Source organism: Bufo gargarizans, chromosome 10 (assembly GCF_014858855.1).
Source record: "Bufo gargarizans isolate SCDJY-AF-19 chromosome 10, ASM1485885v1, whole genome shotgun sequence".
Taxonomy (NCBI): Eukaryota; Metazoa; Chordata; class Amphibia; order Anura; family Bufonidae; genus Bufo; species Bufo gargarizans.
The window spans coordinates 10,785,738-10,800,511 of record NC_058089.1 but is presented as its reverse complement, the minus strand read 5'-3'; the positions used below and the strand labels follow the sequence as shown (position 1 = coordinate 10,800,511).

The window sequence follows — 14,774 nt, the reverse complement described above, 5'->3', positions numbered from 1 at the left end:
CTCAATCCACATTTTGAGGAACGCACACGGACCCATTCATTTCTATCCGTTCTGCAAATTATAGAACAGGTCCTATTCTTGTCCGCATTGCACGCGGCCGTGCCCGTACTGCGGCCTGCCAACAGCGTGTCCACAATGTACGTGTGCACACCGTGTCATGGATCCGGACCCATTCACTTGAATGATGGCTCCGCAATCCGGGAGATACGGAGGCACGGATCGAAAGCTACCATGGGTTTTCTGTCCACAAAAAACTGCTGCAGGCACTACTTTTTTTTGGTGCGGACCCCAATGAAGTGAATGAATCCGCGGCCACATGGTTGGCGCCTGTGCATTGTGGCGCCCGCAATTTGCAGTCCACAGCACTACCATGTGCATGAGCCCTGAGAGTGAGAAAATGCGGATTGTACACGGAAGGTATCCGAGTTTTGCGGACCACAATACAGATGCAGTCGTGTGCATGAGGCCTTACGTGGAGAGGGATCAGTGCGGACATATTTCCCCTGCAGCAGTAAGCAGGACGACATGGCGACCACTGAAGTGACCGAGGGCATCAGCTTTGCTAATAGCACGGAAGATGACAAACGGGAGCTCCCACGCGACGCAGACCAGGTAAGTACGCTTGATTCTTCCATAACTGTACTTTATTTGGTGTACAGGTTGGTTCGGCCACGTACTGGCCCCTTCTTCAGGCTCATACAACATGATACAAGTATACTTCCCTGGTCTGCGCCGTGTGGGGGCTGCTGTTTGTCCTCTTCCGTGCATCACTGACCGATCCGGCGTTGTTGGCATCCGGACGGTCCCTGGCTGCAGTCCTGAACATCACTAACTTTGGAGGCTCCCAATCCCAACAATATGAGGCGAGAGGCTTTGCGCCATTTCCGTCTTCTTTCTTCTGGTCCCCCCTAGGATGCGCTCTCTGTTATGGTGCTGCTAATAGACGGGGGACCCCTCTGTAACATCCATAGGAGCCTATAGGGTATCCCATGGGTAAAGAGTATTCGGTTCAGTCCCTTCTTACGGATCTTTCTCTAGGACAGCTGGATGAGAACCGTTCTGCAATATGGCTCCCACAAGGTTGGTCACCCAGCTTTCCCAGATTCCTGGTTATCCTGCAGGGCTGTTGTGCTGGGCCGATCTGCCAAGCCGATGTCTCGGAAAGCTGGGTGATAACTCCCGTGAGAGCTGGAACAGAGGTCATCAAGGTAGCCACCCAGCTTTCCCAGGAACAGATACAACTAGGAACTCCATGACTTCCAGGTAGAACGGCTGAAGAATCAGAAGGGATCAGGAACTGAAGGAGTTACACCCAAAATATAAATGACCTATTTAAGGCCAAAGACTGCAAGTGCCTTAAAGAGAGAACTAATGGCGAACATTCCCAGCCGAGCGGAACGCCCTCTACAGCGGAGGGTGCGCACCGTCCGGGTAATGTTCCCATTCCATACTGACCTGCTCCTCCGGCGTTCAGATACTTGTCCTTTGCATAAATAACGGAATCCAACATCGACTCGAACAGCAGGAAGTAACCCTGAGGAGAAAGCACAGCCTGGTCAGAAAAGGAGGGGCAAGGCGGCCGCAAGAAGGCGCGGGCGCTGAGAAATACGCAATTACATTGCCTTGTCTGGAGGAAAAAAGTGTAATCTCTCCCCCAAAAATATAATAATAAAGGGGTTTTTCAGGATTACAAAAATATGGCTATCTTCCAAAAACAGCGCCATTCCGGTCCACAGACTGAGCGCGGTACTGCAGCTAACAACATTCATTACCTATTTACTACACAGGTGATAAATGTGTAATCGCTGGAGGTCCAATGGCTGGGCCCCAACCAATCATGAAAGAGTGTCCTGTGTGACAAAAATAAATAAATAAAAAAAGACCACCAACACAGCACTGACTGAATGGTGACTCTGCAGGCACACATCCTGATTCTGCAAACTGGGTAGATCTGCCCCTGGGAAAGCTGGGTGGGGCGGAGGGAGCAATAATGGCCATTCTGACCGTCACCCAACTTTCCCAGAAACTAAGAACGACTGAAGGACTGGTATTTCCAGAGGATTTTATTCTCGGTCCCTGTGACCCTCGCGGCGGCTGACACCCGCTATCGCCCTCATTATCGGCTCCAGCAGGGGGCACTGCCATAGGTGATCACAAGATATGGACGCTCCCCATACAAAACCTCTGCCTCGGGTTCCATCGCCTCCAGCCGCAGCCCTGCACACGATCCACAGCCCCCCCCCCCACACACATAATAAATGGCTGGGCGGCCCCGAGTATGGCGGACCCTCCTCTACTGCGTTCGGTCGTCTTAGGTGCAGTAATTACCAGGACATCAATGGCTCTCAGCGATACGTCTGCAGCAAAAAATAATGGCTGTCTACAAGACAAAAAATCCTCACCGGCCATTAAACTATGTAATAAAATACAGATGGAACAGAATCACCGCAGGTGTCACCAATCTACACAGCGAGGAGTGCAGGGATGACGCAGTCCTGAGCGCGGAGGAGGGGACGCCCCCGTATTACAGCTGCAGCGATGATCACAGGGGATGTACAAACACAGGAGCCTAAAGACGAGAGCGGCGGCTGCCATCATGTACAGCATTATGTGCCTACTGTGAACCGACCGCAGCCAAACAACCGTAATACACAGGCCTTTCCCCTCAGATTGTAAGCTCTTGCGAGCAGGGCCAGTATTCCTCTTGTTCTAATGATTGACTTGTCTGTTGTTATGTTATTTATGACTGTTTGTACATGAGAAATACGCAATTACATTGCCCTAAATTGTAAGGTGCTGAAGAATATGTTGGCGCCATAGATTATTATTATTAATATAATGTACAGTATAAAGAGGGAGGATCACATTTTTAAATACAGGACTAACTTCCATGCATTACATTAATTACCCTGCATTATACTCCAGAGCTGCACTCACTATTCTGCTGGTGCAGTCACTGTGTACATACATTACTTATCCTGTACTGATCCTGAGTTACATCCTGTATTATACTCCAGAGCTGCACTCGCTATTCTGCTGGTGCAGTCACTGTGCACATACATTACTTATCCTGTACTGATCCTGAGTTACATCCTGTATTATACTCCAGAGCTGCCCTCACTATTCTGCTGGTGCAGTCACTGTGTACATACATTACTTATCCTGTACTGATCCTGAGTTACATCCTGTATTATACTCCAGAGCTGTACTCACTATTCTGCTGGTGCAGTCACTGTGTACATACATTACTTATTCTGTACTGATCCTGAGTTACATCCTGTATTATACTCCAGAGCTGCACTCACTATTCTGCTGGTGCAGTCACTGTGTACATACATTACTTATCCTGTACTGATCCTGAGTTACATCCTGCATTATACTACAGAGCTGCACTCACTATTCTGCTGGTGCAGTCACTGTGTACATACATTACTTATCCTGTACTGACCCTGAGTTACATCCTGTATTATACTCCAGAGCTGCACTCACTATTCTGCTGGTGCAGTCACTGTGTACATACATTACTTATCCTGTACTGATCCAGGGTTACATCCTGTATTATACTCCAGAGCTGCACTCACTATTCTGCTGGTGCAGTCACTGTGTACATACATTACTTATCCTGTACTGATCCTGAGTTACATCCTGTATTATACTCCAGAGCTGCACTCACTATTCTGCTGGTGCAGTCACTGTGTACATACATTACTTATCCTGTACTGATCCTGAGTTACATCCTGTATTATACTCCAGAGCTGCACTCACTATTCTGCTGGTGGAGAACAGCTACCACAGTGGACCTGGTCTTTAAATATTAAAAGGCTTGCATCATCATTATCAGTAGTTTCCTATACAGATAAGCAGATAACTTCCTTGTGGCGCTCTGTCCCTGCTGGAACGTGAATGATGCTCTGCAGGTGTGGACGCTGCTCTGCACAATCAGTTTCCTGCGCTGTCCGCGATGCTGGTCTATTATCAGCCGCTTACTCTCTAGCCTCCGTCACATGCAGAGCCATTTAGAATGTAATTTCACAGGCTGCTGCTCCACCTGTAGGGGTGGCATCTGGAAACAGAATTACACCTGACATCTTTCCCAGAATGCTCTCCGGTAACATCCCTTGCCCAAATGATCGCTCCGTTTTTTTCTTCTTTAGCCCCCAGTTACCACCCTCAAAATTAATGACTGTCTGAAATTGATGCTATCAATGTCCCAGATTGGCGGACCCCTTTAATAAATCTGGCGCCTCTTACTCCAAAGGATTTTAGGCCAAGATGGGTGAATGAAACGCCAGTCATCGTAAATCTGCCCCCGGACATTAGAAGGTCGAAGGTCTGCGGCTGACCTATGGAATAGTATGGAGTCCATTAGGTCCGTAAATTGAAGCGTTCCTAATTTTATTCCATAGAAACCAACTTTAAAAACACAAAAACAAAAAATTTTAAAAAAATAAACTAAATATAGTGTGAGGGTCCTGGTTTAGCTGCTGCCCAGCCTTTGCCCTCCAGTTCAGTGAAATTTCTTCCTTGATCTGAAGACCTGACTGGTTGCTAGGGACGACCCCACTGAACAGACTCGTTGTTACAAAGTATCCCTAGCAACCAGATGACATTGTTACATAGTTGCCAAGGCCGGACAGGCCCTCAGTGCTGTACACAAGGCTCCATCTCTGCTCTGTATGGAGGCAAAACCATCGTCATCTAGGCCTCAGCAGCAGCCGCCTGACACTGGGCACCAATATCCAGGTGTTTGATGCCTTGTTCCGCCATCGGCCTGTGCCCCCCCAAAAGACTAAATTAGATCTGATATTTCCAAGTTTTTTTTATTTTAGTGCAGAGGAAAGTGTTAAAATTCCAACACTCGGCGTTAACATCTGGCAGCGCATAAATGGAGGCTCTAATTTCACCATTAATCCCCAAAAAAACATGAAATGGGCAAACTGTGGGCGGATGCGCTGGAGAAGCAGCAGTGTATCACCATAGTAACTGCAGTTAGCAATATGGACAATCGAAGCAAAGCTGTAGAGAAAAACGGAATGCTTCATAAGTATCAACCCCCCCTTAAAAATTTAAAATAAAATAAAAAGTGATGCTCCTGCTGGAGTACCCTGGAGAACTTCAATTCCGTAATACAGATTCTGTTACCGGATTTAATCCACTGCTCCCATTCAATTCTATGGGGCGATGGAGATGGTCGAGCCAGCACTCGGCAATTTTCGGCAGCCCGATAGAAATGAATAGAGGGCGGCTGCGCATGCACAGTGCGCCCTCCACGCCTTTCAATGTAGGTGCGGGTCTCAGAGAAGGGACCCGCACCTATCAGACATTGGGGCCATACCCTAGCGATATGCCCCCATTGTATGTGATGGGAATACCCCTTTAAAAATGATGAGCTATCTGCTGATTGGTGAGGGTCTGACACCCAGGACCCCCGGTGATCAGCTGTTTGAGAAGGCGCCAGCTCTCCTTTGAGCACCATGGTCTTCTCTGTGCCCACCTAGCACAGCGCCGTGCATTGTACAGTGGCTGTGCTTGGTATTGCACTCCATTCACTTCTATGGGGCTGAGCTGCTCCTAGACCACATGACACATGAACGTGTCCTAGAGATGTGAGAAGGCTGCGGTGCTACTGCGAGCTGATCGGCGGCACCCAGGACCCCCACTGATCAGATACTGCTGAACTAGCCAGAGGATAGGTCTTCAGTATTAAAGTCTCAGAAAACCACTTCAAATAATCATGGCCTATCCTCAAGTCATTAATATTAGATTGTAGGGGTCCAATACCTGGTATGCATGCCAATCAGCTGTTGGAAGGGGCAGCACCGTGGCGCCTTCTCCAGCCCGTGAGGTCACATCCATCGGTCGCATGGTTTTTCTGCAGCTCAGCCTCAGGCCTCTTGCAGATGACCATATGCCCTCCGAGGCATATGGTCGGTGATCGGGCCATATGTCCCGGAGCGGCAGTGATCGTGCGCACGGGAGCGGGGCCACCCGCGGGACTATAATATGATCTCATGAGTGCGGGACAATAGTCCTGCGGGCGGCCCGATGTGCATCATTGTAATCTATGATGCTGTGTGCTCCCGATCAATGCCGCGCCAGGACATATGGCCCGCTCACCGACTGTATGTCTCGGAGGGGATACGGTTGTATGCAAGGGGCCTCATTCAAGTGAATGGGACTGCACTGCAATACCAAGCACAGCCACTATACAACATATGGCGCTGTGCTTGGTACAGTATGAAAAGGCTGGGCCCCTTCAAACAGTTTTTCCATCGGGAAAGCCGGAAGCGAGACCCCCACCGATCGGATATTGATGACCCTTTAAATCAATCTAAAATTAAAAGTTCGGTAGCTTCTACAATAAATATTGGAAAATGTCCTCACCATTTTAAAGATCTCTGCTTGCTGTTAATGAGTGGTAACATTCACCTAGTCCTGCTCACACAGCTGCAGTTCTGGCCGGACTGGAGTCCAGGACAGGAGTAAAATCTGGCTCAGTGACCAATACACAGTGGCAAAACCTCAGCTGTGTGGTTAAGATTAGGCCAGCATGGATTTTCAGCCTCTGACAGCAATCCGAGAACTTGGAATTGAATACAAAAAGTATATTAAAAAGTTCTTGATGAAGATTTACATAGGACTGCAGGAGTCCTTTCCTGTCAGCCCCAGGATCCTTGGAGCTGCGGAGCGCGTGCATCTTATAAATGCTAATCCCAGAGCTGTGCCTAATATGTGACGGGGGTTGTGATGGCCAACGCTCCTGAAGACAAATGGTCCGAGGAGCGGGATGAGGACTCGACGGAAGCGACAAACTTACTGCAATGATAAAAGGAGCAAGAAAATGCAAATGTCTCCAGAGCGAGTACAGACCCTGACACAACAAGATAGCAGATATTCCCATGATAAGGAGATTAATGGCCCCAGCAAAAAGACTCAACGCAAAACAGACGAGGCGGCGGGAGGAATAATGAGCAGGGAGCGAGGGGAGTAATGCGCGGGAAGCTCAGTACTAAAAGGGGTTCTCCATCAAAATGATGGTAAAATGGCCGGAATGTCCCCAGTCCTAGTGCTGGGATCCCCACCGATCACAAGGACAGGGGCCCTGTACCCCCCCCCGAAATGAACGGAGTGGCCGGTCGGACATGCGCGTGGCCACATCGTTCATTTCTATGGCAGTTCTAGAGATAGGCGAGTACAGCGCTCGACAACCGCTGGGATTCCCATAGACATGAATGGAGCGGCTGCACGCACGTTCAACCAGCCGATCCGTTTATTTCAGGGGGGCTGCAGGAGGTACGGGGCCTGCATTCTCGTGATCGGTGGGGGTCTAAGCAGTAGGCCCCCCACTGTTCTAACAGTTATTCCCACCCTGTGGATGAGGATAACTACTTAGGCTAAATGCACACGATCAGGATTGCGTGCGGATTTTCCATGCGGAAAATACGCACCGTAGGTCATGTACATTGTATTCTATGAGAATTTGAAATTCTCAATGCACACGATGCAGATTTTTAATTAAAAATCCGCAGCATGTCAATTTATTTAATTTTTCCTGACCGGATTTTGTTCATTCATTTAGTAAAATCGAATCCGCATGCAAATGCCGCACTAATTGATGTGGATTGACCGCACAGATTTGCCTACGAACACCTGCGGATTTCAGTGCGGATTCTCCACACATGAATCCTGCACGGGTGCATGTACCCTTACAACGGGAATTCCCCATTTAATTGCTTGACAAAGGTCACAATGGTTACAATGTATCTCTAACAACCAGACTGACAGCAAGTGGAAAAAGAAAACAGCATGGTGGCGATCATGTCAGAAAACGTTTCCTAGAAATCAGGGGTTTAGCCCGCGGCTAGCGCTGCAACAAGGGGCAGGAAAATATAACTATAAACAGTCAGATGACCAAATAAATCATTTAAAGGGTTGTCTCATGTAAAATATTCTAGGGGTACAGATAGGGCGATCTGTCACAAAGACCGGGATCGTCCAACGGTGTGATGTCTTCCTGGCGCTCGAGTTCGACACACCGCGGATCGGGTTGACAGATTACTGGGAGGGGCTGGAGAAGATCCAGCGGTCAAGGTCCATATCGGAACCAATGACAAAGTTAGAGGAAGGTGGAGCGTCCTTAAAAATGATTTTAGGGATTTAAATCAAAAGCTCAGGGCAAGGACCTCAAAGGTAGTGTTTTCCGAAATACTGCCTGTACCACGGGCCACACAAGAGAGGCAGCGGGAGATTAGGGAGGGGAACAAGTGGCTCAAGAACTGGTGTAGTAAGGAGGGGTTTGGGTTCCTGGAGAACTGGGCCGTCAAACTTCTTCAATCCAGCAGCCTGTACTTACATCCGTAGCAGGCTGGAGACTGGGCAGGTGGGTGGTCACTGGCAGCGTAACTCACTAGTCACGTGCACGCGCCGCATACTTTATGAATGAAGCAGGCGGCACAAGCACGTGATTAGTGAGTTACGCTGCCAGTGACCACCCACCCGCCCAGTCTCCTGCCTGCTACGGACGTAAGTACAGGCTGCTGGATTGAAGATATTCTATAGTTAAACATTGCCTGCAGTTAGATACGATCAGTACAGTGAGCGGGGCCCGGTGCAATAGAATACAATGACTGCACCAGGCCCCGCTGCCATTACAAAACTAGTGTAGATGCAAGCCCCCACCCCCTGTATTGGGGGTCATTCACAATACAGATAAGATAATGGGTTGCATCAAAAGGGGCATAGATGCCCGTGATAAGAACATAGTCCTACCGCTTTACAAATCACTAGTCAGACCACACATGGAGGACTGTGTATAGATCTGGGCTCCAGTGAACAAGGCAGACATAGCAGAGCTGGAGAGGGTTCAGAGGAGGGCAACTAAAGTAATAACTGGAATGGGGGGACTACATTACCCTGAAAGATTATTAGCATTAGGGTTATTCACTTTAGAAAAAAGACGACTGAGGGGAGATCTAATTACTATGTATAAATATATCAGGGGTCAGTACAGAGATCACTCCCATCATCTATTTATCCCCAGGACTGTGACGAGGGGACATCCTCTGCGTCTGGAGGAAAGAAGGTTTGTACACAGACATAGAAGAGGATTCTTTGTTTGCCCTATTCCTTATTTCTTGTACACCTCGCTGAGATGGTCGCACACGCTCAGTTTAAACCTTCAACTTTCACCAGCCATATCTACTGTTAGAAGCAGCGACTGTTACCCTAAGTTCACACCTGAGCGTTTTACAGCGCGTTCAAACGCGCTGTAAAACGCTCAACACATGAAAACCAATGCTTCCCTATGGGAATGGTTCTCACCTGGGCATTTTACAGCGCGTACGATCGCGCTGTAAAACGCCCGACGCATAATCAAGTACTTGAGCTTCTTTGGGGCGTTTTGACGCGCGTTTGTGGCCATAGGACACTGCAGTCAATCACACAAACGTGCGTTTACTATTACAAAAAACGCGCATAAAAACGCGCGTGAAACGCTCAGGTGTGAAAGCAGGGTTACAGGGAAGGAGCTGCAGCAGAAAGGACACGTCCCCTGAGAAAAGGCACACCCCTGGGAAGGAACAGGTCCCCTGAGCTGCCAGCCTGAAATAAATGTAGCAGAACAATTGGAGCAATGAATGGGGAGATCTCTGGACCCATGTGAGGTGCGGGGCCGGTTCTAGCTTTGTTAGAGATGATCGTATACTATATGACGTCTTATTATCATTTTTACATCAATCATGGGATAACCCCTTAAAAGGGCCATCTTATATATAGCTTTTACAGTTTAAATACCTAATAGGTGGGGTTCCTACCACTGGGTCTGTCAGGAGAACGGAGTTCCCTAGCCTGCCAATGAAAAGTAGCACCCCGCTTTTTGCATCAGCTTCCATGGGGACCCCGACATCACATATTTATTGACTATCCTGTGGATGTGGGAAAATGCTAAACAAAGCGACTTATAAGCATTTACCAGCAGCCTGCCCTTTACAGCAGCAGATTCATCCGCTCCTCCTCTCTGCTTTTGCTTTCTCCATCTTCCGATTCCCACTCGGTCCACACCCGGCAGTGCACAGGCATGGTCACTACTGATGACCTATCCTCAGGATAGCCTAGGTTATCATTATCAGATTGGCGGGGGTCAGACACCCGGCCCCCCCCGATCAGCTGTGCGCGTGCCGTCTCTCTCTTGCTATCCACTGCGGCGGTCTATGATCTTTGCCATAGACAGCAGCAGCGGACAGGAAAAGAGAAGAGAGACGGCACATGCGCACGTGGTCTCCTCATCCAGCTGATCGGTGGGGGTCCCGGGTGTCGGACTCCCGCCAATCTGATAATGATAACCTATCCAGAGGATAGGCCATCAATATTAAAAGCCCGGACGGAGTGCCCTGAGAAATGCTGCTGCATGATCGTTGTTTCATCAACAGTTAAGGACCCCTTTAAATGCTCGGAGTATCAATTTATAGTTGGGACTTTAACACTATGCATCGCAAAGTGTGAAATCCAAGGCAAATAAAAGTGTGTGTCGGGGGGGCTGTAAAGTCAGCTTCTCGCAGTAGTAGCTGTGTGAAGAGGCTGTGGCGCTCAGCTTAAAATGCACAGCGCCCTCTACTGAAAGGTGGCTGCGCTTGGTATTGCAGCTCAGGCATGCTCACTTGAATGGGACTGAGCTGTGCCTAGGCCATGTGACCGATGGACGTGACATCACTAGCCTAGGAAGAGGCCTAAGTGCTCACAGAGGGCCACGGCCTCTTGAAAAAGCGGATTGGCGGGAGTCGGACCCCCACCAATCAGATACTGATGACCGATCCTAAACACTATGACAACCCATTTAAAGAGGTTCTTGCATTTGTAGATATTGATGACCCATCAATATTAGATCGGTGGGGGTCTGACACCTGGCAGTGGACAGAGGCAGAAGCAGACTGCGCCCCCCACCATGTAATGGTCATGCTGGGGCACTGCAGCTCAGCTCCCATTCAAGTGAAATCAGAAAAATGATGGATCTCATTCAACGGCAAAGAAAACGGAGAGATTTTTACATTCAAATGTCCCTTGAAAAATTTGCAACATAGAAATACAATGTTTCAACTTGTCATTTCCCCTTTAAATAAGTCTAAATAAGAAAACGGCCTTCATTCTTCAGCGTGAATTATGTCGACATCAGCCAGCGGCGTGTGACTTACCATCCATTCCGAAATAATTATATCCACCTTCTCCACCGGTAAATCGATCTCTTCTATTCTCCCTTTAATCAGAGAGATTCTATCTTCTAACTTATTCAGGCTGAAAGCAAGAAGTGAAGATTGTAAGGAGCGGCATGTCCGGACGCCATGCGGCAGCGCCCTGGGCTGGCGCAATCTGTCCGGCGTCCGGATTATTGGATTTACCAAGATATTCAATGATTGCCCTTTCACCTCCTAAATCCAAGAAATAACAAGCAAATGACCCGTTTCGCATCTATAGGCTCTTCTGGGAAGTGTGGGTGACAACCAATGGGGTCACCATTACAGCTGCCCTCCCACAGTGGTTGTCACCCAGCTTTCCTAGAGGACTGAAAGGCAAAGCTGCTACGCTCTGCGGCGATATGATGGAGGGTTCAGGGTAGTTTTGCATCTCACTCTCCCAGCTGGTTCTCCTGTTTCTTGAATAAAATACTAGGGTGGCAGTGAAGACCTGAAACTACACAGGTAGGACCATAGCAGAGAAGAGACGGTGAGGATGTAATGTCACATAAATGTAGGTTTATGGGAATCTGGGGCCCGGCCCTGGCAGATGTCACTCAGTATCTGGCTCGTTTCCATACACATAGGACACGATGCATCAGATTCGTACAGCAGCTGGATGCACAGCAAGAAACTACAAAAACACACAAAAAGCCATATAAATCCTGAAGAAGGGCTGAAGCTGCCCCCCCCCCCCTCCATTGCCCCGGAGAGGATCAATCTCCGTCCACGTATGGCGGACATGACAGCTACTGCCGAGACGAGAATTATTCACTGCGGAGCAGCTCCTGCCCTTATCTCGCCCCTCTCTCCGCCATCTCCGCCGCACCGGGAATCTCATTAAGGGCGTAATTGAAAAAGGATGACCTCGCGAAACAAAGGAATGAAACGGTGCTCCGGGAGCCGGGGGGTGAACTCCTGAACTGGCCCCTCTGACAGCGAGTATAAAATATCAATTACGTATTCGCAGTATTAAGGGGACTTAACAAATCACTGGAAATTACTTCAATAATTAGAGTGATGGCGTACGGGCAGGTTTCCTAGCACAAGAGGGCGTGCGGTCCAGGTAACGCTGGGGTGCCCTCATCTCCTGCCAAGGAGGGGTAAGCATGCCCCCCAAGACACAGATGTGCCCACTTATATAACAGGGTAACATCAAGGGGCTCCCGGCTCCTTCTGCTCACAATCAGATTGTCAGGGCTAGGAGGCTCTAAGGGCTCTCAGCTCTGCTCCTGCCAGAAGCAATAGATGGGCACCGTCATGGGCGGCGAACCCACGCGGGGCAGGCGGGCGGGGCAGGCCAGCTCCTCCACTTGGTCACCTGAGTAGCGGCTTCACGATAATATTTTTCACACTTGTAATTCAGTTGCTTGTAATTTATAATTATCAGATTGTTATGTAATGGAATCGTCTCCCCTGGCACCGACTTCCTGCTGAGCTTCAGCCAATCTGAGAAAGCAGAGCTGCAGTGTAAAGCATTAGAAGCGTCACGATGAGAAAAAGAGCTTGATTCAGACGACCTCAAACAGACAATGCAGCTAATCTGTTGTCACTGATTGTCCTCATCACAAGGGAGATCTCCTTGTTCAAGGGGTTATTTTTTTGTTCTTTGTATGTCCCTAACTAATCAGATGTAAGGGGTTTACAATGCACTCACTTTATCTGCAGTGGCTCCTCTCTCAGGTCTCACTGAGGGTCACATGACCTGTGATGTCAGCTTCTCTCCCTGCTCTGATGATGTTTCATGCACAAGCCTAAGTAGCAGGTCTGTGTCTGTGCACGAGAGATCACGTCCCTCTGCACTGGCGAGCTGCAACTGTCTGCTCTGTGTCTCCTCTCCCACTGGATTCTTCAGGAAAGTTTAACCCTTTCTACCATCAGCAGCACAGACTCAGGGCTGGAGGCTTTGCTGAGCAGCTGCAGGTAGTGAAGAGACAAATGCTGTGCACAGGATCTTCCCTCATCCTGCAGACACAGAGCTGACAGACTGGAGGAGTTCTGCAGAGCATTGCACAAAAACAGGGAGGGAGAAGATCCTGTGTGTATCAACAGTGTCATTGTACAGCTGGGACTTGTAGTCCTACACATACAACATGCAGGCTGAGTCTCCAAGCAGTCAGACATGTCACTCAGGGCAGCACTTTCATTCCCTCCGGGGGGATAAATATTCATGAGGAAACTGAGTTTGTTGTTACTGCAGGTAAACAAAGGGCCAGAAAAGAACCAGGGAAATGAGGAAATAGAAATTAATTTTGCCTAAAACTTGCTTAGCTTATGTATGTATTGCTGACCATCAGATTTACAGTGCTTTATTTATTTTTACATAACTCGTACAACCCCTTTAACGCCTATGCCCGGCCCGCTCTACCACCCATGTCCTGCTGCTGTTTTCGGGTATCTTATGTGTCGACTGGAGGGGCAGGGGCTCCTATATCTACATCAGACTGGGAAACAGAGGACGCTGTTCTTTTTCAATTCTAAGATCAAGGGAACAAATGTACTTTATGCGCAGTTTTCGGCAGACCGTTGCTTTGCTGCCAGTGGCGGGGGCTGACCGCGCCAGCTCAGCTTAGGCCACCAAGCATGACCGGGGTCTGTTCCAAGTCAGGCTGCAGGCCAAACAGATCCGCACACAATCCAGCAGAGCGTTCTGCCTGCCATCCAAAATCAATAGCATGAAGCCACCGGTACCAGTCCCGAACACCTGCAAAAACACAACGCTCCGCCAAAGGAAAGAGCCCTGCAAGGAATCCAAACCGTCCTGAACGCAATCTACTGCCCCCTGTACAGGCTGCAGAGAGGGACGGCTGTATAATTGGAGGCGCTGATTGAAATTCCAGTTCTAATCCTTACATTAAAGCTACAATGTATCTCCGATGTATAACTGGATTCAATCTATTGTCATCTGCCATCAGGCATTACAGGCCATGGAGTGACAGTACAGCTATGTTAAGGGACTGCAGATTACACTGTCTAATGGTGTCTGAGATAGTCCAAAATCCACCTCATCCAGTCTCATGCTTTACACTGCAGCTCAGCTTCTTCCGATTGGCCGGTTTGTATAGAGACCAGCGCAGCAAAAAGTCTGTGCACTGAGGGTGAAGCATCAGGAATCTGCATGCTCACAGGCTGGGGGAGGAGCTTCAAGAAAGGGGAGGGGCAGCATCAAGAAAGGGGAGGAGCACAGAGATCCAGCCTTAAAGGTGTGTGGAGGTTAGAAGAAGTGGATAGGGGTAACTATCAGATCTATGGGGGTCCCAGGGGTCACAAGAAAGGGGGGCCCCGTAGCCCCAAACGAGTGGAGCAGCTAGTCGAGCATGCGCACTACCGATCCATTCATTCTCTGCGGGACTGAAGGAGATGGCAGATTGCTGTGATACACTATACCCACCAGTCCCATAGAGACTGAACGGGACAGCAGTGTGCAGGCATAACCCCCGCTCCATTCAGGAAAAATGGAGTATAACCCCCCCAAAAAAGTGAATACACGGGCGCCAAACACCAAGGATCTTTATGGATCTGCTTCTTTTATTCAAATTACATTTAATG

At 48.9% G+C, this 14,774-nt stretch overlaps 1 protein-coding gene across 1 annotated transcript in view; it reads right to left on the bottom strand.

Moving 5' to 3' along the window:
* The window catches only part of PRMT3 (protein arginine methyltransferase 3), a 73,799-nt gene that overhangs the window by 43,275 nt on the left and 15,750 nt on the right, over nt 1–14,774 (bottom strand). The window contains exons 10-11 of the mRNA XM_044270429.1: nt 11,187–11,286; nt 1,456–1,534 (exon numbers count right to left, since the gene is read on the bottom strand). Of these exons, the coding sequence (XP_044126364.1) occupies nt 1,456–1,534; nt 11,187–11,286 (179 nt within the window). The remainder of the gene's footprint in view (nt 1–1,455; nt 1,535–11,186; nt 11,287–14,774) is intronic.